The sequence below is a fragment of the Callorhinchus milii genome, unplaced genomic scaffold (assembly GCF_018977255.1).
Source record: "Callorhinchus milii isolate IMCB2004 unplaced genomic scaffold, IMCB_Cmil_1.0 Scaffold16, whole genome shotgun sequence".
NCBI classification, from domain to species: domain Eukaryota; kingdom Metazoa; phylum Chordata; class Chondrichthyes; order Chimaeriformes; family Callorhinchidae; genus Callorhinchus; species Callorhinchus milii.
This window is the reverse complement of record NW_024704757.1, coordinates 13,925,103-13,948,346: the sequence shown is the minus strand read 5'-3', so window position 1 is coordinate 13,948,346 and position 23,244 is coordinate 13,925,103. Positions and strand designations below refer to the sequence as shown.

The 23,244-nt window shown below is 42.2% G+C and overlaps 1 protein-coding gene across 9 annotated transcripts in view; it reads left to right on the top strand.

Annotated features, from left to right (window-relative positions):
• rbfox1 (RNA binding fox-1 homolog 1) overlaps positions 1-23,244 on the top strand; it is a 642,946-nt gene that overhangs the window by 203,666 nt on the left and 416,036 nt on the right. For 8 of the 9 annotated variants that reach the window (XM_007893782.2, XM_042341049.1, XM_042341050.1 and 5 more), the window contains exon 2: positions 9,324-9,371. The exons of the other annotated variant lie outside the window; for it this stretch is intronic. In XM_007893782.2, the coding sequence (XP_007891973.1) occupies positions 9,324-9,371 (48 nt within the window). The remainder of the gene's footprint in view (positions 1-9,323; positions 9,372-23,244) is intronic. 9 annotated transcript variants of the gene reach the window in all.

Genomic DNA, 23,244 nt, shown 5'->3' with positions numbered 1-23,244 from the left:
CTCATCCTTCCAGAACAACTGTCCTCCCATCACAGCAAATTGTTACTTAAATGAGTCTTTCAAGAACTTACAGAAAAAAAAACTATTTCAAAGTTAAGACAGAATTCAATACCAATGACATGTTCCTACACAAAACGCAGTCATTACGTTTTAGAGTAGATTCCTATGAAGCATTTTGAAATGTTATTCCTTATTATTATTATGTCTTTCTGACTTGAAAGGCTCTATATCAAATATAATGATTATCATTATTATTATAAATTCTGGACACACTGAAATGCTTAGAAAATATAATAAATCAGGCTCCATGTGGAACTTCTTCTCGGTTATGTTTACAGAGAACAGATTATTTTTTACGCATTGCGTGTTGTAGATGTACTTGTTAAGTTTGTATAGGAGGGCTTTCGAGCATCAAATGGGCATTCAGTCTTGCCATAGAATAATAACATAATATATAATATAGTGCATAATCTCATTGCAGAGAGGTCTCAAATAAACAACCTAGCAATCATTTGAATCTAATTGTGAGGAATGTTGTCATTTCCCACCCAGAAGTGTAGCACGTTGCCATAGAGCTGGCAAAGGGAAGAAAAACTAACTTAGTCCATTTCTTACTGGACTATTAGCTCTTTCTTTCAACCCGTCACATGGGTCAACCTGAGTAGCAAAAGCAGAGAAGCGTTTTGTGTAAACTGGCCCAGCTGAAAATAGAACAACATTGCACAATGCATTGGAAGCTATGTTCTAATCTAATTGCTGAAAGCAGAGGAATATTAATTCAAGCATCTCTCAAGGTAATAATGTGACATAAAATGCACCGAATCTCATGAATATTTAATTATATTTTGCTCTTACGCAGACCTAATTTAGTACTCTCTGTCCATAATTCGACACGTCATGACGAGAATTAATCGTGAGTTATGTTGGAAGTTCCTCTGGAATTCTAAAACATTACCCGGACCTTCACCTGTCAAGGCAACATTGACCATTTATGTGTGAAAGGTCCAAATTATTTGGTTTCACTTTTATCCTCCAAGTGAACTTTCACCTACGGACAAACCCAATTTATTATCCCGTGACTGTTGTTTTAATCAAACTCCAATGGTCCGATACAGAAATACAGAACTTCACAGAAAGGGCTTCACAGTCTTAGTACGATGTCAAAATGGCCAAATAAGTCAAATACAGGTTGAGTAAAATACAGAATATTAGGTCTTCGAATGCTTGAGGTGAGGTTAATACTTTGTAAAAAAAAACTGTTGTGTTAGACTGGAAATTCTTCTGTCGTTCTAACAAACCGGTAGACATCTGGTTGAGGAGCCAAAATAAGGGGACGTGGTTTCAAAATTAACGCTAAGCCATTTATAAGTCAGATGAGGAAACAGTTAGCTGAGCAATCAGGGTTGTGGGAATGTGCAAATCACTGACCCGGAAGCCAGAATCGAATGGAGTGTTTAGATGACGTATATTGGCGTACCTGGGAAGTAAGGGCATCGAGAAGTAGGGAGTGAAAGGAGGGAAATGGAATTAAAAGATCTGCTATGATCCAATAAATTGGTGGAGCAGGCTTGATGGGCTGAGTGGCCTCCTCCTGTTCCTGTGTTCCTGGTGACTGTACCAATGAATCAAATTCAACATCTCATATTTGATGTAGCTCCTGTTCTTGTAAGGAATTAATTAACAAACCACAGGTCTGGAGACAAAGGGATTGGATTCTCACCACAAGGAAGTGAGCAAGCTCGTCTTTTGGTCTGGCTGCCTTGAACGAGACACTTCTGGATGATGCTCAGCGACTGGAGGCCCAGGGAGTACATGATACATTCAGAATTGACTGGATTCCAAACGAGTTGTGTCCTTGCGGAGAGTGGCAGCAACACCACACAATGTTTGAATACAACATCACACGATATAAAGAGACCAGTCAGGTCATAGTGGAGTCCTGTAGCTCAGTGGTTGGAGCACTTGCCTCACAAGCGACCTGGGGTCGATTCTCGGGCAGGGCGAAACATTGGGCAAGTTTCCTTAATCCACATGCTTCTGTTTACCGAGCAGTAAGTAGGAACCTGGATGTTAGTCGATTGGCGGATCAGTTTTCCGGGGGTAATAATCCCTTCAAAAATGGTCACTCAATCCAACAGGATTCCACTATGACTGCTGTGTTCAATTGCCTTCCTCGTTTGGCCCACAAAAATATACAGTATTTGTGAAGCGCTTTGAGACATCTCGAAGACATGATACGGCGCTACATCAAATGCAAGGATTATTATTATTATTATAAGCCCAGCTGAGGATCCTCCAGAAACACCATGAAGTGTTCCAGTGACAATCGTTTTATACGTCCATAATCGTGAACTTGCCCTTTTAGAATGATGGCATTAAATAGACCAGTCTTAAACGGTTCTTCATGGCAGTAAGAAACCATGGGGAAATAATCCTCACGTCAGTCATTCTAACCCTTACAAAACTATATCAAATGCAAGGATTATTATTACCCATTACAAGGAAAAATGGAGAACAAGTCAGCCCTATGGGCGAACTTGGGATATATTGCAGTTTTCCTCTGAGTAATCCTGGTTGCCTGAGTTTTAAGTAACCGATCAGGAAAAAGCAGCACGAAACACTAAAGGGGCTTCATAATGAGTTTCTAATGAAGTCGTTAGTGCAAATAATAAACAAAACGTGCTCAAACAAAGTGCTTCCTAGACAGACACGTCAGCTGCAATTCGCTGAAGGTTCATTTTAATTTTTTTTATTTACTCTTTCTCGATTAATATCATTTCGAAGTGGCGTTTATCTTCTGAATTTTTTTTTTTTACTTTTGCTTCAACGTATCTGCCATTCCAGAGATTATTGCAAAACATTAAGCTATAAATGTCACGGAGCTATTGGGAACCCCAGTGCTGTTCTCCTTAAAATTCTTGCTTCGCACGCAGTTGGTCAACGTGTCTGCGTAGTTGGTTGTTAAAGATCCCATGGCACCGTTCGAAAAGAGACAAGAGTTTCTCCTGGTGTTCTGGTCAACAATTCCCCAGATAAAATTGGTCACTTACTCCATGGCTATTTGTGGGATATTGTTGTGTGCGAATCGGCCTCTGCGTTTACCTACAAATGCACAGTCACTACACTTCACAGTAAAATCCTGCTATATCAAAAGCAAGGAATATTATCAATAGGAGTAGTAGTGAAGTGAATAATCACTTTATCTGGAGGATCGCTGGCCAGAACACCCTTAAACTTTACGATTAGCATGTTGGGAATCTTTGACGTCCACTTGATCAGACTTCTCAATTCCAGCAGTAGCCGCCAGTGTGATTTGAAAGTGGGGTGGGAAGTTTATTTCTCAACTTTATTTAACAATTGTGCTGTTGGAACAAAGCGCCAAGCCCAATCTATTCCCCTCTCCATAATAACAAACAAAGGAAAATCAAAGTTTTTCGTGCACTTTGTACTGCTTGGCTAAAGAGTGCCTATGCTTAGAGCAGACTGCTTGCATGGCTCACAAGATCACAAGAAAAGTTTGGATCCATCTGAGCTCGTCCCTCCAGAATATCCACCTGCCCCTCTGTCTTCTCATCACATCATCAAGCTGTTGAGACCAGTAGCCTGACCTCAAACAACCTTCCTGTAACCTTCTAAGATCATTAATTCCCTCCTGTCAATAAAGAAAGACTTCCTGGTATCTGACCTGAAATAGCTCTTTGCAATCAAAACCTCTGTTCTCTTGTTCACGGTATCGATGTGTCTGAAAGCAACATTCAGAATTTATTTTCTCAATCCCATTTAAAGTCCCTCATGCAGCGAAGTTTGAGGCCACAAACCCTCTCCTTAGAGTCTCATATAGAGAACCCTCCACTTGTGGCTCCTTAGCACTCTCTATGTCTCTAGTCCCTAAAAAATCAGCTACAATTGGAGCATGTGAAGACATGATAAGGCGCTATATCTAATACAAGGATTATTATTATATTGGATGATTGCTAAGTGGGCAAAGTGTACAGCGGGAGGGACCAGGGGACATTAAAGAGTGGCTAGAGTGGATCAATAGGTTTCTAACTGCAGGAAAGTTGTGTAAACCTTTCTGCAGGACTGGGTGAGTAACCTGGATTTTGTAGGGTTGAGTATCTCAACAATGTTACTCTGACTGATGGGAAGTCACTCTATATCGTCTTTTAACTCTTTTGGGAATTTTAATGTTCCCGAGGCCCTCGGTAATGTTGCGAGTCCAGTAAATTAATTACTCCGGAGAAGGCAAAAAGGGATCACACGTTTGAATTTGGCTCCGATATCCATTCATTTAATGTAATTCTTCTCAGATTGTAAAGCAGTTTTTTTTCCCCCCTGCCAGTTATTGAGCAGATATCTGTTCAGATTTACTGTAAAGTTAATAACATAATTTTAACTGTAGACCCCTGAACTTCCCTCTTTCAACGAGTCCATTATATTGGATTCAATCAAAATAACTTGCCAAGCACCGCAGGTGGTTCAAAAGTAAACCTTACATTTTAACAATGGTTCTTCACAAACTACAGTGTGCATATGATTAACCCTCAGAGAGCTGGATTACCCATAATAATAATACTTGCATTTGATATAGCACCTTATCGCGTCTTCGAGATGCCTCAAAGCGCTTTGCAGAATATACTGTAAAATGAATTGACTGTGTATTTTGTGGGCGAAACGCGGCAGCCAACTGCGCATCCTTTTGAATGCACAACGGTTGCTTTTTACGTTCAGAATCCGTCAGGACTCACCTGACATTGGACCAGGACCCGTGAAGTACACACGGGTAAACCAGACTGCAACAAGAGTGAGTTCTGAAGATCTCGATGCCTCTCCTGACCCACTGTCAATGCCACCTGAACAGTACTGCTGTACTGTCAATGAAAGGTTAAAGGCCCTTCCTTCACAAGGCAGCAGTTTGGGAGAAGGCTGAGTTGCCTTGGAGCCTGGAGGGATGGACTGTTTTGTAAAATTGACAGTCTGATTCAGTAGTAAGGATAAAACAAAATCCCTAAAGTTACTTGTGCAGTCGTACTGACAGCTGAGTATTCTAAGTGTGTGTGTGTGTGTGTGTGTGGATGTAGCAGTCAGTGGGTTGTGGCAGGAATTTCAAAGTTGATTCAATCAAACAATTCTGTGCAGGTGGAAACTTACAGGATTTGAAGTAGCAACTTCCGACCTCCAGTACAGCGCAGTTTGGCATTAAAATGTGAAGCTTAGCGAAGGCGGGTCCAAATCTCTTGACTTGCACAAGGAATACTCGATGAATAAAAAAAGGCACACTTCCATCTACTGGCAGTACTTTGTTTCACTCCAGACTCTTCCCATGTAAATATTTATCGTCCTCGATAAATGGACAAACCTGGTTTGTGCAAGGCCACCCTAGACAGGTGTCTTTGGCATTCATACGTTATCGGAAGCCTGTCTCCTGAGATAAATCCTCAAGAGCAAACTGGAGGAAAAGTAAGTGAGAAGCGTAAAATCTCATCATCTTATTATTATGAACTTATCTTGAGATAAGTTGAGCTTAGTTGAGATCTCTTCTTCATTGAAAACAATTGCCTTGGGAGATCTGTAGATCTATAGACCAGGTTGCCCGTTGAGATTCAAAAAGTCACCATCTAAAAATACTCAATTTGTTCAGAGATGGACAATCATAGGGTGAGAACAGACAATCTCAAAATGGTTCTAGGGTGAGTGGAGCTTTACAACCAGTTAGAAACAAGGGACCATACCGCCTACTTGACCACACTCATGACAATTGTCTTTATTTACTTTGATGTGTCCTTCAAACAAAAAATTACAGATGAAATTCGCTCGTTCGTGACGCGTTGCATATTCTTATTTAGGGAGATTTCTCAACTCATCGCAACATGGACACGAGGTTACAACGACGACGATGACAACAACAACAACTTGCATTTATTTATACAGCGCCCTTCACGCGGTGTAGCTTCCTGGAATGCTTACTTTGCCTGTTAGACTGGAGGCATGAGCCATAACAATTGTGCCCCATTGTATCTGGTGGTTCATTCTACCAGTGGTGTGTTGTATGAACGGCTCGTTGGATCATTGTCCCACAGACTGTTCCGCAGAGCAGCATGGTATAGTTCTGCGCTAATTATTTCCGACTCAGTGAATTCCAGTCTCAGTTGGATAATAGTGGGGCCTACACCTGCTGAGCTGAGGCAAGAAGTAGATCTGTATTTATGACCTAACGTCCTCCCAAACGTGTTTCCAGCACTGTGGCTTGCTGCAGGCTTGATAAGAAAACTTCCGGCAGAAGAGTTATACGACCACCTTCACAAAGGCAGGAGATGCGGAGCTTAAAGAATGCCATATTGTGAGAAGTGGGTCCTTCCAATGAGATATCAAACCAAAGTCTCAGCTGCCTGTTCGAGTGGACGTTCCAATAGTGCTGCTTGCCACCCACCCCACCCCCATTGGGAAAGAGGAGCCTCTTTCACTGGATCCTTTTGCTCTGAAAGAGGACACCTCTCTCTCCAGACGAGATGCCGGGATCAAGGATGGCTCTAAATGTCTCTGTCACGACTGCTGTCAGTGGCACTCGGTCCGCACCAGGGCAAGCTGAGAGCTGTGGGAGATGGGGGTACGCTTCCCAATCAAGGTGCTGCTGCGGTTCTCACTCAAGATGGACACTTTGCTCAGCTCTGAGAACTGAGGGGTTTCCCTTTTGATGGGTGGGGCGGAGTGGGGCAAGTGTCTTGATGAGCGCTGATGAGTGTTTGCTGAACATTGTTTCAGCTTTTCCTGTTTATTGATGCTGCTGTTCAACTCCAGGTTTGTCTTTCTTTCTTTCTTTCTTTCTTTTTAATAAACATCAGAGGTCCGCAGGGACCCTGCGGGAAAGATCAGATCCCTTAATGTCATCCGTTTGAAAAATCCTGTGGTTTTCTCCTGACAGAATTAGCTGCGTGAATCCATCCCCAGCCTCAGCTCCAGTACTTGACATCTCATTATTTGCCTCAGCTGTTTCCAGCATCACCTTCACCTACCTAATTAAGTAGCTCATTGAATATATTATTCATAATCCAACTCCCCACTCTGTCAGAAGAGACTTGATGCACTTGCAGAAATGGCCCACTTTATAGGATGACTCAGAGAGGGAAAAGAGAGAGAGAGAAGAGGGGAGTGCTAATCCGGAGTTGATCACCAGCGATAATCCCACCAGCTACACGCAACTCTGGTCAGAAATGCAAGACAAAATACATAATGTCTGGTGATTTAGGTTAGTTTTCAACCATTCGTAACTGGAATTTATTGTTCAATAATCTAAATCGTATTTATTCACGTATACAGTTTTTTTTAATCACTAACAGTGATAAAACAGTACTAAGTCGTATCAGTTGGGACCATACATTTAATATGACTTTTGCCAAGTATGAGTTATGTCAAACTCGCATGGAATATAAACTCTTGAACAGGACTTGGGTCGTTGCATGATTTAGGCAACTATACGATTTATGCAGATCAGTTTTATCAGACGAGCTTTCCTGCATTTCCATTTAGTCTGGAAGAACTTTGTTTGTAACATAAACTCAGACTTGGTGTTACTTTCCAAGCACCCCGCTCAACATACCAGAGAATTTACACCAGAGAACAAACACATTGAGTGAGAGAAGACCGACCCCCTAATCTGAAATTGGCATGAATTCTCAGTTGTTTTGAGTAACACGAGCAAAGGTCATCGGGACTAAATCGAAATAGCTCAACTGCTGCTCCGGCAGCCTGTGAAATACAGGGTAAACACCCTCGAAATCATTAGTCGTGGCTCAGTTAATACAGGCACTGTGACTGGACTGAAATGGAGCTCATCAAACTCAGATTATGGGTTAACTGGCCTAAAACAGTGAAGCAGTAAAGTGCTATCATTAGTCTCGCTATTTCTAAGAGAGAGAGAGTGTGAAAAAAATGTCAATCAAGGCTCCACCTCTCAACTATAATCCGGTACCTTGCCGGATACCAAGTGTTTTGTGCGTCTGCGCAAATATACGTGTGTATAAGTGTGGTGCGTTCACTTTGAACGAAGACAGCATTGATCTTTGCGGTGGACGCTGCCTGATAAATGCTCCGGGTCGCTACCACACTGGAAGGGCGCTATCTCAATACATGTTGTTGTTGTTGTTGTTGTTGTTGATTGATTGATTGATTGATCGCACAGGACGCCCCAGTACTCAGTGCCTCGCCAGACGTACAGAGAAGGGTTGTTTGGACAAGGTACCAGAGGGTAAAAAAAAATCACCTGTGGTAAAACGTTAAACACTTGCAAGTAGGAACAACGATTGACAGGTGCAACTCGTCCCTGTAATGCTATAGAACAGAACCAGACTCTTTTTGATGTTTGTTCAGGAAAAAAATTAATTGAACAAACCAGTTGACTCAGAGAGCAAAAGGTGCATGAAAAAGGGGGAAACCTTAATGGATTTCAGCATTGTGTCGAAAATAGCCCTCTCCAGTTGGGCAATTTTTTCGGTCCGGATTTTCTGCTGCGATCGAATCGTTTTTAAGCAAATAAGAATTCTGGTGAAGAAACCCGTTGAATAAACAAGAGTAAAAGCAGCGAGGGGAAGTGTATCAGATATATAAGCTGCAGCCTAGGATGCTGGATTTAACCTTGTGCGTGTGCGTGTGGATAAAATGGTAATATGTGGCTCCTGGCTACCATCTACTGGTGTATTATGAGTTTAGCAAGCTAAGAAAAAAGATACGTGAGTACATGAGGAAAACCTGTGGACTGAGTCACTCAAATACTTATCTATAATAATGGCCAGACCCATCTCACCCACACTTCATCCAAACACAGTGAGTCAGGGAACGGGCAGCTTAAATAAAAGAGCAAATAATACCAGCTTTCACATGCAAGTGAGCACTTTCTCTGTCACGGATACAAACAGAGGCTCCCTGATAGGGACAGTCCGCCTTAAACATTATTTCCATTTTTTTTGTTCTTTTTCTAAATCATCCTTTCTTTTAACTAAGCGGTAACAATCCATGAACAGGTTAACCTTCCCGCAAAGCTCCTCAAAATAACACTTCGTTTTTTGCGGGGGGGGGGCGTCAAGCTGCTAAAATATTAGGTGTGTCGACTTTCTGTGTCCTGTGCCAATGTCTCTGGCTCAAAGGTTGTTGTAGAAGATCCCAAAATGGGATATTTCATCCTTCAGAGAAACATTCATTAACCAGGTATTCACTTAATGCAATGGATGGTAGGTTCCAACCACCCAAACCACCCCAATGTGCTTTACAAATGGTCGAGCATTTACATCATGGGTGCCTTTGCTAATGCATTTTATTATTGATTTCAGGATCCAAAGACAGAGTGCAATAGCTGTGTAGACAAAGAGGACAACACAGTGAGTAAAATCATTTCATTAAATGCTTAGCTCTATTTTTTTTCTCTCTCTTTCTCTCTCTCTCTCTCTCTCTCCCTATATATATATGTGTGTGTATACCTAAATAAATAACCGACTTCCTAAAATGGTTACTCAACGGAGAACGATAATCATCTGTAATTTTAGAAGAGTCAAACTTGCTCGTACAAGAGAGACTGACGGTAAAACTTTGATGCTGATTGAAAAAAGATGTGTAGTCTGTCGAGCAGTGTTGTGCCTTTGTTAAGTTTAATTGCAGCAATGTTATGGTTTTAATTGTCCCATTGCACCTGTTTTCTTAACAGAAGAAGGGTCCATTAGGGTACACTATCACTAGGATTTAGCTAATGCTGCTGAAAGCAACAGGATATTGAGTTTTGCCTGGGGCTGTCCTTAACATATCCATAATTTAAGACTCAAGCTGTGTAGCAGACTAATGCTATTAGCACACTAATTGTAAGGTAGGAATTAGACATCAAGTTACTGTTTCCTTCAGGTAATCTGAGAAATAAATGCCCTGCATCTCTGCAAAGGGATCTAAATCTCTGCTTTATTTGTGCTGTTGTGCAGTTCAGTGAAAATATTGCGTAATTTGAATTTCAGAGAGAGGGGGAGAGACAGAGAGAGAGAGTGAGTGAGGGGAAAAACAAAACTGTATGTTATACTGGAGAAATGATCACTTTCTAACCAGGTAACAGTGTTTATCATGTTGAACGTGGCTTAGGTTGAGGTGTGTGTGTGTGTGTGTAAAAAATTTCAGCACAACATTTGTTATGCTACTATCAAATAGTTCTGAGTAGTTCTGCCCAATGCACCATTTGCTGCCTCTGTCACTGTACAGATCGTGGTGTCAGGTCAGGTCGAAAGCCCTGCACACTTTTAGTTTTTTCTGGTTACTTGGCTTTAAACAGAAGTGGTTTGGAAATCATTTGCTTCCAGTTCCTCACCGTAGCGAACGTCTTCAGCGAGCGGGATCTTTACCTGTCGCCAATCACGCCACTCCGGATTTGCTGGTCGTGTTTTTATTTGAATATTAAAAGGCCGTGTGAAAATCCAATGAATATAAATGCAGGCTACATCATCTCATCTGACCTGTGTAATCAGGTTGCATTCATCAAAGATAGTAGCGGCCGATGTCAAGTGAAGATGGGTAAGTGAGGAACAGCGAGCCGGAAATGAGGTTTATCCATCCTTCTGGTAGGTGGGCCACAGAAGGAAGAGAGAGTTACGGAAATGTTCAGCTCTGCTTTGTTGAATCTTCTCTCCCAAATGTCCTTCTCCCCGGAATTCTATACCGGTATTTTCACCATTACATGAATTATTACCCACAGTATTGCCGCATGCACCAGAGTGAGTGATTCTCTCTCGCTCTCTCTCTCTCGCTCTCGCTCTTATTCTGCATCTTTCAACGACTTCTTGCTGCCCGCCCTATGCTTTTAAGTTACTCGAAGAAACGTGTAAAGCACAGGGTAAAAATGATGGTGAGCAATGCTTACAGTTCTGTTCTGTAATGTACCGTACAGTTCACTGGTCATCTGAGTTCAAGTACACAAAGATTTGTAGAAGGTTGATGGTACAGAAAGATTTAAATCAGGTGAAGGTCAGTCATATATATATAGCCTTTCCTCGACACACTTGAGGGAAAAAAGAACAAATGGTTCATTCATATTATTGCAGCAATCTGTGCAGCATGAAATCCACATCTTTATTTCGCCAATTAAGCATTTAACTCTTTAAACCAAAACACACACATTTTTTCACGCAAAATAGCTTAGAAATGCGAGTGCACATTGAAGAATGTCTGACATATTTCTGTGTTTGCACTAGGATTTTTTTAAAAACTCCTTTTGCTTTTCTGTGCAGAAACCTATATTTTTGGTAAAGATCCACAATGTACAATATCATCAACAAGAACAAGTTGCATTTACTTAGCGTCTTTCGTGTTGGGAGGACGTCCCAAATTGCTGGACAAGTTGAGAGTTTCGAACTGAGCTGGGGATTGGATTCGAAAGGGGTGGAGGGCAAAATGGGGGGGGGGGGGGTGTGGAGGTGGGAGGATGGCTGAAGACACGGTCAAAGAGGAAGGTCTTGAGACAGGCCTTGAAGGAGGCAAGGTGGAGAGGTGGCGAGATGCTGGGGAAGAGAGGAGGCAAAGACGGAATGAAGTTATAGAGAGAGCGTGGGACAAACCGATGGTGGGTGGATTAGTCGGGCAGGATTTGAAACTCAAGTCCCTCAAGCCTTACGGAAGGATCGTTTGCCTGGAAACAAACTCCCCGCAGACTTGATCAGTGGCAGATTTAGAATGTACGCTCAACATCAAGCTCCCTTGCCGTTTTGGAGCCATAAACCTGACGGTGCTTTACGTTCCAAATAACAATGAGGTGGAACGATCGGTTAATGCTGCCTGGAGACCATTGATAACTGCAGCCCTGTCCCACCGAGGAGGTAGCAGGAATTATCTAAAGAGGGAAAGTAAAATAACAGCTTTCGAAAGGGAATTGGATAGCGACTTGAAGAGGTAATAATTAGCGGGGATATGGGGAAAGAGCAGAGGGAGTGGGACCGATTGGGTAGCTCTTCCAAGGAGCCGGCACAGGCAGGATGATGGACCGAATGGCCTCCTTCTGCGCTGTAATATTCTATGATTCTATGATAAGTCTATCTGATACGCAAACCAAAGCAGTTAGCCATCGATCCATGGCACAAACACAGTGCATAAGTCATCAAGCCTTCTGCACTATTTGATCAATTTAGGACAGCTTTTCACATTTCTAAGAGAAGAATAGACGAGTGAAAGGGAGGGAGTAAAGGAATGGGTGAAGACTTGTATGGAGTATAAACATAGACCTCTTGAGCAGAATGGCCTGTTTCCACAAGATACATTCTTTGTAAATCTTTGTATCCTGAGGCTTCAGGCTTGACAATAATAACAACCTGCATTTGATATAGCGCCTTATCATGTTGTTGCGACACCTCGTAGGATTTTTACTGTGAAGATTAGTGCCGGTGTGTTTGATGAAATCTGTGCTTAGTGTTGCTTTGCAAACCGGATGGTTTCAGGACAGCGTTTTACAAGATCTAGTTTAGATTCTGCATAGCCTCAATGGTAATTGGGAAAATAAATTCCTTTCAAGTTGGATTCAGTCTGCAATGAACATCATTCCTTGGTAACAAGGTGTAATACTGTGAATTGTTAAGCGACACGGAAATTAGAAAACTGTAATCCCTTTGACACTTTCCTTTGATGTTCAACAAAGACCAATAGAATGAATAGGTACAGCATTTTTACATTCAGTTTGCAGGAGTGCACAGTCTAATCTCTTAATTGATCAGTAGCAAGGTAATGTTATTGGCAAATATTCTTCAGCAGTTATAATCACCGCACCACTCACAAGACATTTCTTTACTGTTCATTATTCATCATCATTCTTCAAAGAAGATGTATCTTCCGCTGGCTGGAGTCTTAACGCGAACCTTTGCAAGCCGAAGCCTTAACAGGTAGGGAGGTCCAAGTTAAACAAACAGTGGAAAACGTCTGCAAGTTAATGTTCGTTGGTCATTCACTTCATGGTTTAAGCCGGTTAAAACTCCAGCAGTTACCCCAACGAACACTCTGGGATCCCCAAGCCTTGGCTCTTGCTAACCTGTACCTGAGACTTTCTGTATTTAGGTAAGCAGAGTGTGACCCTCCAGGGAAACAACTGCACGTTCCATTCCAATCAATTGGTAATTTCCATGCATTGGTGGAACTCTTTGTAGTTCGGTTTCGATATTCCTTAACATGGTGATGGAGTCTCGTGTGTGTTAAATACACTTGGCTGACAGAAATTTTTTTAAAAAAATTTGGATGAAACTTTCAGATATTCCAAGCCACTCCCTATTTACTGCAATGCAAATTATCCTGTAAATCTTACTGTGTAAGATCAAATAGTGCTTAAGATCTAAGTGGTTCGATTTGATGCCTATAGTAAATTATGACCAATTTACTAGCCTTCAACTCATTGCATAAGGCTTATTAGCAACAGTTCACAATGCCTTTAATCTTTCCACTCCAGTACGCCATTAGATGTCTTTATTATGTGTAGCAAACACTTAGCAATATAATATTTATAAATCTCTTTCGACATCTTACAGCATGAAATTGCATAAGAGCCAATTTTGGATCATCTCTGACCATTAATTCACCTTAAAATGAACGCATTCTCTGACAAACATTCCATTTTAAAATGTTTTACTAATGAGACAACATAGTCAAATCATATAATAATAATAATAATAATACTTGCATTTGAAGTAGCGTCATTTACATCCAAAGGCAGTCTCAAATCACTTCACAGAATTTACTGTTATAAGGAGTGACTGTGTATCTCGTAAGTGAACGTGGCAGCCAATTTGTAAACATCGATGACCCACAAACAGCCATCAAGTGAATGACCAATTTTAACTGAGGGGTTGTTGGCCATGACACCAGGAGAAACCTTACGAACAGTGCTATGAGATCTTTAAAGTGCACCTGAAAAAGGTAGACAAGGCCTTGGTTTAATGTCTAATCCGATGGACAGAACCTCTGACAATGTAGAGCACCCAACCCAGTTTTGCATTCGAGTGTCAGCCTTTTAAGTGGGTCTTCTCTGGATGTGGACTGGGCAGAGAGTTGAAAGAGAAAAGATGTTGAGGTGAGACTTCAACAAAGAGCAGATCTGCTGCAAAGAAATTGTGATCATATTCGTATTGATTGAAAGAACGTGCATCTCCCTTTAAATGCTTGCTTGATCACCAGGGTTTGAATATTCATGCAAACAAAGTGGTTATTTCCAGGTGAAAGAACATTAACCATCCACGATCCGAACGTATAATTGCCTGGAGCGGGATTTGTGCGAGAGCTATCCTGAAGTCACAAATAAAATCTTATGTGAAGAGGCGAATTGGGGAAAAGATTTACAGTGCGTGGAATGTACCCTTCTGCTATTAACAGCACTGCGGTGTTTAATGTCTTTTAAAAAGTCTCAGAGTACAATGAGGTACTGTATTAGTAATCAATGTACACTTGAATATGTATTACCCTCTATTGTCCCTCAAGTTTCACCATTGCTTGAACACCTAGCTCCAGCCTTCCCTCCCTGTCAGGGCTTTGGCTTGCAGGGTTCACAGGAGCTGTGAGTGAAAAATTCCAGCCCTCAGTGACAGACCATCCAAGTCCAAGATAAACTCAGTCGTCTATCAGCAACAGCACTGACTGCGAAACAACCTGGCTCAGGAACCAGACGACTGAGAGCGCTGCAGAAAAGAAACCTAGATTATGATATTACAATAATAATCCTTGCATTTGATACAGTGCCATATTATGTCGTGTAGACATCTCAAAGCTCTTCATGGGATATACTGTAAAGTGGATTGACTGTGTGTTTTGTGGGTGAAGCCAGGCAAGGAGGACAGTTGACCATTAGACAGCTGACAAGTGCAGGTCTACGTTTAGCACATTTACAAGTGAAATAAAAATAATCTTTTTTTTTTAATCACCCTCCCTTAATAGAATCGTTATTCTGCTTCGAAAGCACTCCCAAACCTAGCAGAAAAGCAAGGAGGATTAATGTGTAAAATTTTACATAATAATCTCCATTTTTACGCGCTCTGTAACCATGGTATCCTTGCCCAGCACTCTTGCAAAGAAAATTTATATATATGCAAATTTCACATGATATTGCAGACAATTTGCAGACTGGGAAAAAAAAACACACACACAGATTCATCCCAAGTGCCCACTTGGGTCTTCAAAGTTGCTCTGCTATACGCCAGGTATCTGAAGTTAACCTGTTAGCGCGAGCTCCCAATCACAAATCTTTTGTCGGTCCGCACTCAAGCGCTCTGGGACGCTACCCTGCCTGAGGGGCGCTATCTAACTGCAAGTTGTTGTTGTTGTTTGCAGTCACGTAGCAGAAAGCGTCTGCAATTTGCGGCCCGATTCGCAGGAAGCTGCGTTCGAAACGCGCCGCAAAAGCTGTGCTAATTAAGTGCCACAGTAGCCAAACCGCTGCAGACACTCAATGGCCTCAGACTTCAGTCTGTCTTTGTTGACGCTGAATCTTTCTCTGGCGCTTCAGAAACCTTTATTTTGGGTTAAAAGGAAAACACGAATGTATATCAGAGAGAATGGGGGAAAAGAACGATAGGCTTGAAGCATGTTCAGCGATTGAATTCTAAAGACTCGGAGCTCAAAGTACAGGCTAATTTGCAGCATGTCTATTGTCAAGCTTTGCTTGCTATTTGTGACATCGCTGTGAAGTCCATACGATAGCGATGATAAGTAGGAACCCTACAGGTACTGGAGAAAGCAAGAAATTATCTTCTCCACACTGAACAAAAGACACGAATATATCTCTTTGTAATTGGCAGCGGAGTTCTGTGTGATCTGTACAGCCTCACACTGTGTAGTCTGGCATTATGTGAGGGCTGGTAACAGCAGTGTTTCTCTGGTTTGAATAATTCAAATTTCAATAATATTATTTCACAGTGGTCTCGCTGTCAGGTTTGCTATGTTGATGCGTTATATGTGTGGCTTTTCCGACAGGAGATACCACACACACGATTTGCTGTAGCTCCACTTACTTCACTTTGGAAAGCGCTAATCATGAAACTGTCCAGTAGCATTTCCGATCACTGCTTATGTTAGATATATCACGAATCGTGAACTCGACACTGATCCGAACGCGATCATTCGGAGGAAATTGTTACTGTGAAGGCGATTAAGACCCGCTTGTTCAGGTTGGACGGCAAAGATCCCATTGCACTCGTCAAAAGGCAAAGGCACTTACGTATTCCCGATGTCCTGGCCGACAGTCTTCCTGATTAAAATTGGTCGTTCACTTCATGGCTTTTTGTAGGGCATCGCTGTGCAAATTGGCTGTTGCATTTGCCAATAAATATACAGTCACTTTTAAGTGCGTAATCATGGCAATTGCCTTTGAATGTGCAGCTCATGTAGTGTGCGGGCCAGATGCTTAGAGTTCTAATTATTGCTCGCCTACCTACCTGTGGCAGTCCGCAGGCATAAAGAGGCTGCTCCAAACTTATATTCAGTGGAGTCCTCCTAAGCACACAGTGGTTCCCTGAAAGAATACATTTTCTCTCAGCAGTCGCACACTGCAATATTCGAGGTGAGTCACTTCACCTCTTGCATTGCTATAACAAAGTGGTTTTGCAAGATGATAGTCTGTTACCTGGACTAATGGATTTCCCAGTGAAAGCTGTGCTAAATTATCCTTTTTGGTTTAATTTAATGTGCTCGCGGTTTACCCATTGAGCTACAGATGGGACAATCAATCTGAATGGCACTCTCTTCCACAGAAACACATTAGGCAACAATGATAACAGCGAAAGGACAAAATTGGAACTGCATTTCATTGTTCTATTGAACATTAAGTGAAATGTTCGGTTATGGGCTGAAAAAAAAATTGCAGATTTTTGGCTTGGTACACGAGATAATGTGGGATTTCTAACTCCCTCCTTCACCCCCCCCAAAAAACACTAAGAGTGGGGATTCTTCCCACTCGACTCCTATTAACCCTGCAAGCCAAAGCCCTAATGAGTGGGATGGTCCTAGCTGGACAAGCAGCGAGGATCTTGCCAGGCAGTGCTATCAATGGCATGCTAGGCAGTTTTAGCTGGTTAGACTCCAGCGGTTACCCCAACTCACACTAACTCTGGGGTTCCCAAGCCTTGGCTCTTGCCAACCTGTGCCTAATACTTTCCGGAATTAGGTAAGCAGGATGTGTCCCTCCAGGGAGGGAGAGTGTGCACTTGTTAAACTCCAGGGGTACCCCACAAGCTGAGGTCCCCCAGGCCTTGGTTTTTGCCAGCCTGCGCCTTACGCTCTTTGGAATTAGGTAAGCACAGTGGGAGAGGGTGCACATTCCGTACCAGACACGGGATTAATATCCACGGACAAAAGCAAAGTAAAAACAAAACAAATCCTTCCGCTGATGTAGGTGGTTAAACGTCCTGAGAAGAGCTGAGAAAAAGAGCAAAGATTGACGCAAGTTAAACGGATGAGTGAATTAAAGGGAGCAAAGTTTTAGGGGCATTCTGGGCAGAGAGATGGTCTCCTCTAAGGTTAGTATTTGCTTTTGTGTTTTTTTTTGTCAGACTGCCCAGGCTGTACAGTATTTATTCGGTGTCTGTGAGTGCCATCTGGGCGCGATGAGCTAGATGAATCAACTAGACCTTTGCAAAGAAATTGGACAGAGTGGCTATCGGTGTGCGTGCAGTGCTATCAAGTCACATTACCGGATTTATTGGTAACAATGAGCAGAGCCCCAGCTACGTCACTCGATACCCAAGTCAAGCACTTCAGGCTTTTTACAACGAGAGACTTGTGGGATGCAATGAAAGGCACGTCCAAACAGTCTTTTTTTTTCCCCCCAAGAGCTCTTCTGTGTACAATTTGCAGCAACATCATTTCCAAACAATCTTGTGCTGTTTGAAAGCTGCCAAAATATGATTCATTTTCGCACCTGGTACCGGTAATCGCTGACCTATTTGCTTGAGATTGGAAAGAGTGGTATGAAACGAAACAGAGTGCTCCAACGCTTGAAGAGAGCTGTCTGTCACCGAGTGCATCGAAAACTGACTCCGTTACCTTTTTTGTTGTTGTGGCTGTTGTGTGTGTTAACCCTTTCCAGGCCAGTCAGGATGACATTAAAAAGGAATCTTGGTTGTAGATGGGAATGATAAGCAATCACCAGTTTCTTTTTAATCCCAGGTCTCGACCTGAAACTATTGAAGTTGGTGTAAATCTGCAAGGCTTTTGCATTGACGCACGGCCCAGTTTTGATTTAGTTTTATTCTTTGCCACCGTAAATGAGAGCTGAATTTTTTAAGTTTACAAATCGTGACTTAATGAGACGAGGAAACAATCTGATACCATCGATGCGAAAAAGCCCTCCCCCACCCCAAAAAAAAAAACCTTTAAAGAAATGAGCGGTGTCAACACCAAAAGGAACACGTTTGACTTCTGAAGCACTTGTCAGGGCTTATTAAGGATTTGTGTCTCGGGATTCAAAAGCTTGTGTGTTTGGCTGCCAGAAATGATTACTGCTTGAATGTTTTGATCCTCTTGTGTTAGACCCTTGGAGCCTAATGTCACAGGAAAGGCTACACGTCTCCCCAACAGTACCATTTAGGACCTTAAGTGTCTTTGCAGTAAGCGTGTGAGGTTCAATGTGGACTTGACCCAGGATTTGATATGTGACAAATGGTACGTGCATTTGTTTCCTCTCCCTCCTTGACCATTTCATTTAGGCCTTTTGTCCATGTCGCTGCTGGTGTTCTCCAATGAACTCTTTATAAAGAGTTTGTGTACTCGCGCCTCGCTCCAATTAGGTGTTTCACTGGGATAATTATGCCCAATTGAGTTTCAAAGCAATTATCAGACCACTGCACTAATGAATGCAATACATACACACACGCATGCTTACTTTATGACTTCGATGCTGATTCTGCAGCAAATAAAAGGTGACTTTGACTCATGGCTTAAGTTTGCTATCGACTTACATCGAGTCGTCATTGGCAGATATGTTTTCTTATGTGCATTAAGCAATGGCAGTACTTAACCTTGGCAGATTTACACAAGATCATAAGAGAAGTTTGGAACATGATGGCCCTTTGGCTCAGTGGGTCTCATCCTTCCAGAATACCCACTTATTTGTATTCATATTCCTGTTGGGATCTGTACTTCTGTAACAAAGAGTGGAACTCTAAATCCAGAATCCCCCGGTTGCTCTTTCCCGATCCCGCTTAATGTCTTGTTGGAAGGTGATTGATATCCTTTTGAAAGGAACCCCTTGTGGTGTTTCACGGGTGGTCCAAGTTCCCCTGGGGAAATTGACCTTGGAGCTGGAATTCTATCAACTGCAAACGTTTCCCCCAGTAACATTTTTTAACTGATCAACGTGAGCTATCGAAAGATTGGGCCAAGGTGTGGGATTATGTGGCTGTACCCCAGTGACCGTGTGGGTGCAAACACAAGTTAGTTATAAGGTGAAGTACACAACAGTTCATAGAGGTGTGCACCGAGATATCAGAAAGATGGATCCACCCTTGTCAAGGAGTATCAACAAACACACGTTCTCATGCAGAGCCAAATGCGTGCTAAAACCAAGATTAACAGTGATCGTTGCGGAATGAGACAAGACTGCTCGCATGCTGACTCAACAGCCCTATCCCATTAGTGCTGTTTGGAATATGAAATGAATGCGGAGGGCTGCAAGCATCAATCAATGAAGGTTGCGTTCACTTGGGCTGAATTCACCCTCTGTGGGCCTTGCAACTGTAAGCATCAATGGCAGTGTAACTTAATCTATCCATTGCTTCTGGGGAAGTTAGAGACACGGTTAATGGATTCTAGATTGTCTCCTCATTTGTTTCCCACTATTCAGCTAAACTCACTGTGAGCCAGCACAGTCCCAAGAAACACCAGCCATTGGCGCTGCAGTTTTGCTATGCGCTTGTCTGAGTCTTTCACTTTGTGTGTGTGTGTGTGTGTTCATGTTGGGGGAGGGATTCAGCTCCCTGACTCTCCAAGAATCAGGATGTTAATAATAATAATAATCCTTGTATTTGATATCGCGTCTTTCGCTTTGGGAGGACAGCTCAAAGGCGCTTCACAGGATTTACTGCAAAGTGTTGTGACTGTATGTTTTTGTAACCAATTGTCCCCAAACAAGCACTCTGCTGTGATATCAATATATTAAGCAGTAACAGTCAGGGGAAAACAGTCAGACTGGCCATCCTGAACTACAACCTTCCTTTTATAAAGAGTCCTTGTTGATGTTTCCTCCCTTGTGTGTCTTTACTTTGAAGAAGAAGCAGATTAACCCACGTGGGGCTGGAAAGCATCATTTCTACATTCATATCATTTATACCGAGCTGTGTTTTTGTGAAAGTCCAGGCTGCACTTACCTGAAACAGCCAGTGTGTGTCCTCTGAAGTCCAACTTGTTTCAAATTGTCACCGGGCAAATTGGAACCCGTTTGAAGTACATCGCTGCTAATATGTCTGATGTGGTTTTTATCTCAGAAACTGGATCAGACAATATCAGCAACAACAACTCGCATTTATATATCGCCCTTCGCGCCGGATGGCGTCTCGGAGTGTTTAAACTAAGCTATTAACGCTGATTGTCATTTTAAAAAAACATTATGCGCTCTAGATGAAGTTCACTCCTGCTGACGTTCTTGCGGATAGCAATTACTATTAAGGCCCAGATTTATCCCACGCACGTAGTATTCAGCCTGGCTCAGTTGGTAAGACTCTCGGCCTCTGAATCAAACGGTTGTGGGTTGAAGCCCCGTGCCGAAAACTTCACTGAAAAGGAAGTGATAAAAAACAGCAAATTATTTATTGAACTTTAAGTAAAGTTGCAAAGTGTATGGGTTAATTTGTGCGCTGATACTATTAGAAGGTGCTTCAGTCTTGTCCTTATCGTGAGGCACTGATATATCAACTCATTTCACTGTTGAATTGTAATAATCATTTATATAATAAGAATCATTGCATTTGAAATGTCTCAAAGCACTTTCAAAAGCTTTACTGTAAAGTGCGGTGACTGTGTTTTGCAGTCAAATGCGGCAGCCGATTCTGCAAATAGCAAGTGCCACAAACAGCCATGAAATGACTGACCAGTCTTATCTGGGGAAGGGAGTGATTGTTGGCCAGCACACCGGGAGAAACTCCCTTCAGGAGAAGTCATTTGGATTTACTAGTTATTTGAGCTGCGGTGGCTGTAAGTGCTCTCTGTTAGGTGTGAGTCACACAAGCCAGGGGTTACTGCTCTCTACAGTTGAAGTGAACTGAAAGAAAACAACACATATGGCCATTTTACATTCAATGTGTGACAACACTGACCAATTCTTGACCGGGAGCTGTTTTGTCCGCTGTAGTACTAATATAGCGCTGTTACCGTTTCCGCTGTCTCACTCTGCCCTACCTCAACAGCCCAGGGCTAGTTCCCGAACATCTCTTGCCTGGCAGCATCAGGTGACATTTCCAATCTCTGTTTCCAACACTCCCCACTGGCTCTGAGATCTCCTGAACGCGGAGTAGTTTTATGCTGCGAATTCAATTTACCAGTGACCTTTAACAGTCCCGAGATAAGACAAGACCATTAGCTTTACCCCTCAGGCAGGATTGGGAGCCAGATTCTACCGTTCTCAAAGCTGAGGGGGCAGAAACGGAGAGCTTATATGGCCTTTTGTAGGTTTGTTGCATTCAATTTTACTCCTCATTCATTCAGTGTCACACAAGGATTAAGTCTATAATATATTATTTTTTTTAAAAAAATACATTTTTCTCATTTCCCCTCTGGTAACGTTTGGCAATCTCAGTTGCCTCCAGTTTATTAATAAAGTAAGTGAAATTGTAAAGACCCACATTTCTGGCAATTTCACAGGAAATGCATTGCTGATTTGCTCACAGGATTCCCAAGAGCAGCAATAACTCACTTTCTAAAAAGCTTTCAAATCACAAGCTTCATCTAATTAGACAGACCGACCCAACGAGATTCCCGCTATTGATATTCTTTTCAAGATGCTTTCAATTTGTGCCAATTCCTTCGGTGGAATGACTACAATAGCAAGTCCATCTGCCAAAATATATGCCACAGTATTAGATGGGAAGAGGAACATGTTTTTGCGACTAAATAAACAGTTAAGAATAGCCATCAAACGATATTACTTATCGAGGGAAAAAATCTATACCAATAACAGGGAGACAAGACCACAAAGACGTGAAGTCCCTTCTTGAAGCTTTATTCAGTGAATGTTTATGGCCACTCTTTGTGACTCATGGAGATTATCATATTAATCAAATGACGATGCAAATCAAGTGGTAGAGGTCCTTTAAAAGGATGTTTGGTTTAATTCATGGGGTGCTTATAAGTGAATGTAATTTTATGGTGAATTGGGTATATTTAGCACCTACTTTTGCATCGGGTTGCCATTTCTTTTATTTCCTTTATTTGCAGAAGTTCAATCAACACAAATAGAAAATGCCCTGCGTTAACACATTTCCTCTCGCAATGCGTCCTAAACACGCAAATAAATATAGGGTGGGGGGGGGGGGGAATAGTTAGCAAAAATTGACAGTGGAGAGGAATTAACTGCTTCTGCCAATTAGCAATCCAATAATCTTCCCACCACTAATATTTATCTTGTGGCATAAATAGTAATTTAGCAAAATCACCAGCAGATGGCCTGTGCTCCATTTAATTCGTTCTGCTTGTGCAGACAGTGCCCAATTAATGGCTGTTTCCCCCTTCTTGGGAAATGTATAATTGGAACATGTGGTGATTTAAGCTATTTGCCCACCGCACAAATGGACTGCAATTACGATGTTTTCCAGACACGAAGTCGCGGGGAAAATGATCGGGGCTGCAGGTGGCATCATCTGTGGCGCTGAGGACCGCTTGAGCAAAGAATGAGCACTTCCACAACCTCTGACTCGCGATTGGGAGTTTTTTTTTTAATATCCCATTTCATGACAAATTCGGAACGGTCACATGGCCCTGCAAGAGGCGCAATCCGCCAGGCAGTGATTTATGTTCTCACTGTTGTTTTCCTCGACTCAGCTGAATTCTTTTTTTCATATTTATCAAGGTCAGTAAGTAAAGGGCACATGTTATTTATATCAGCCGAGTGAGAGGTAAAATTAATCTCCACAAAACACTTGGATGAAATGTCTGAATTGTGTGCCAAAATGAGGAGAGGATGGGAGGATGGGAGGGAGGGAGGGAGGGAGATAAGGTGGGTGCAGTTTCCGAATTCTTTGGGGTAAACGCAATCCCTCACCGATATGTTTG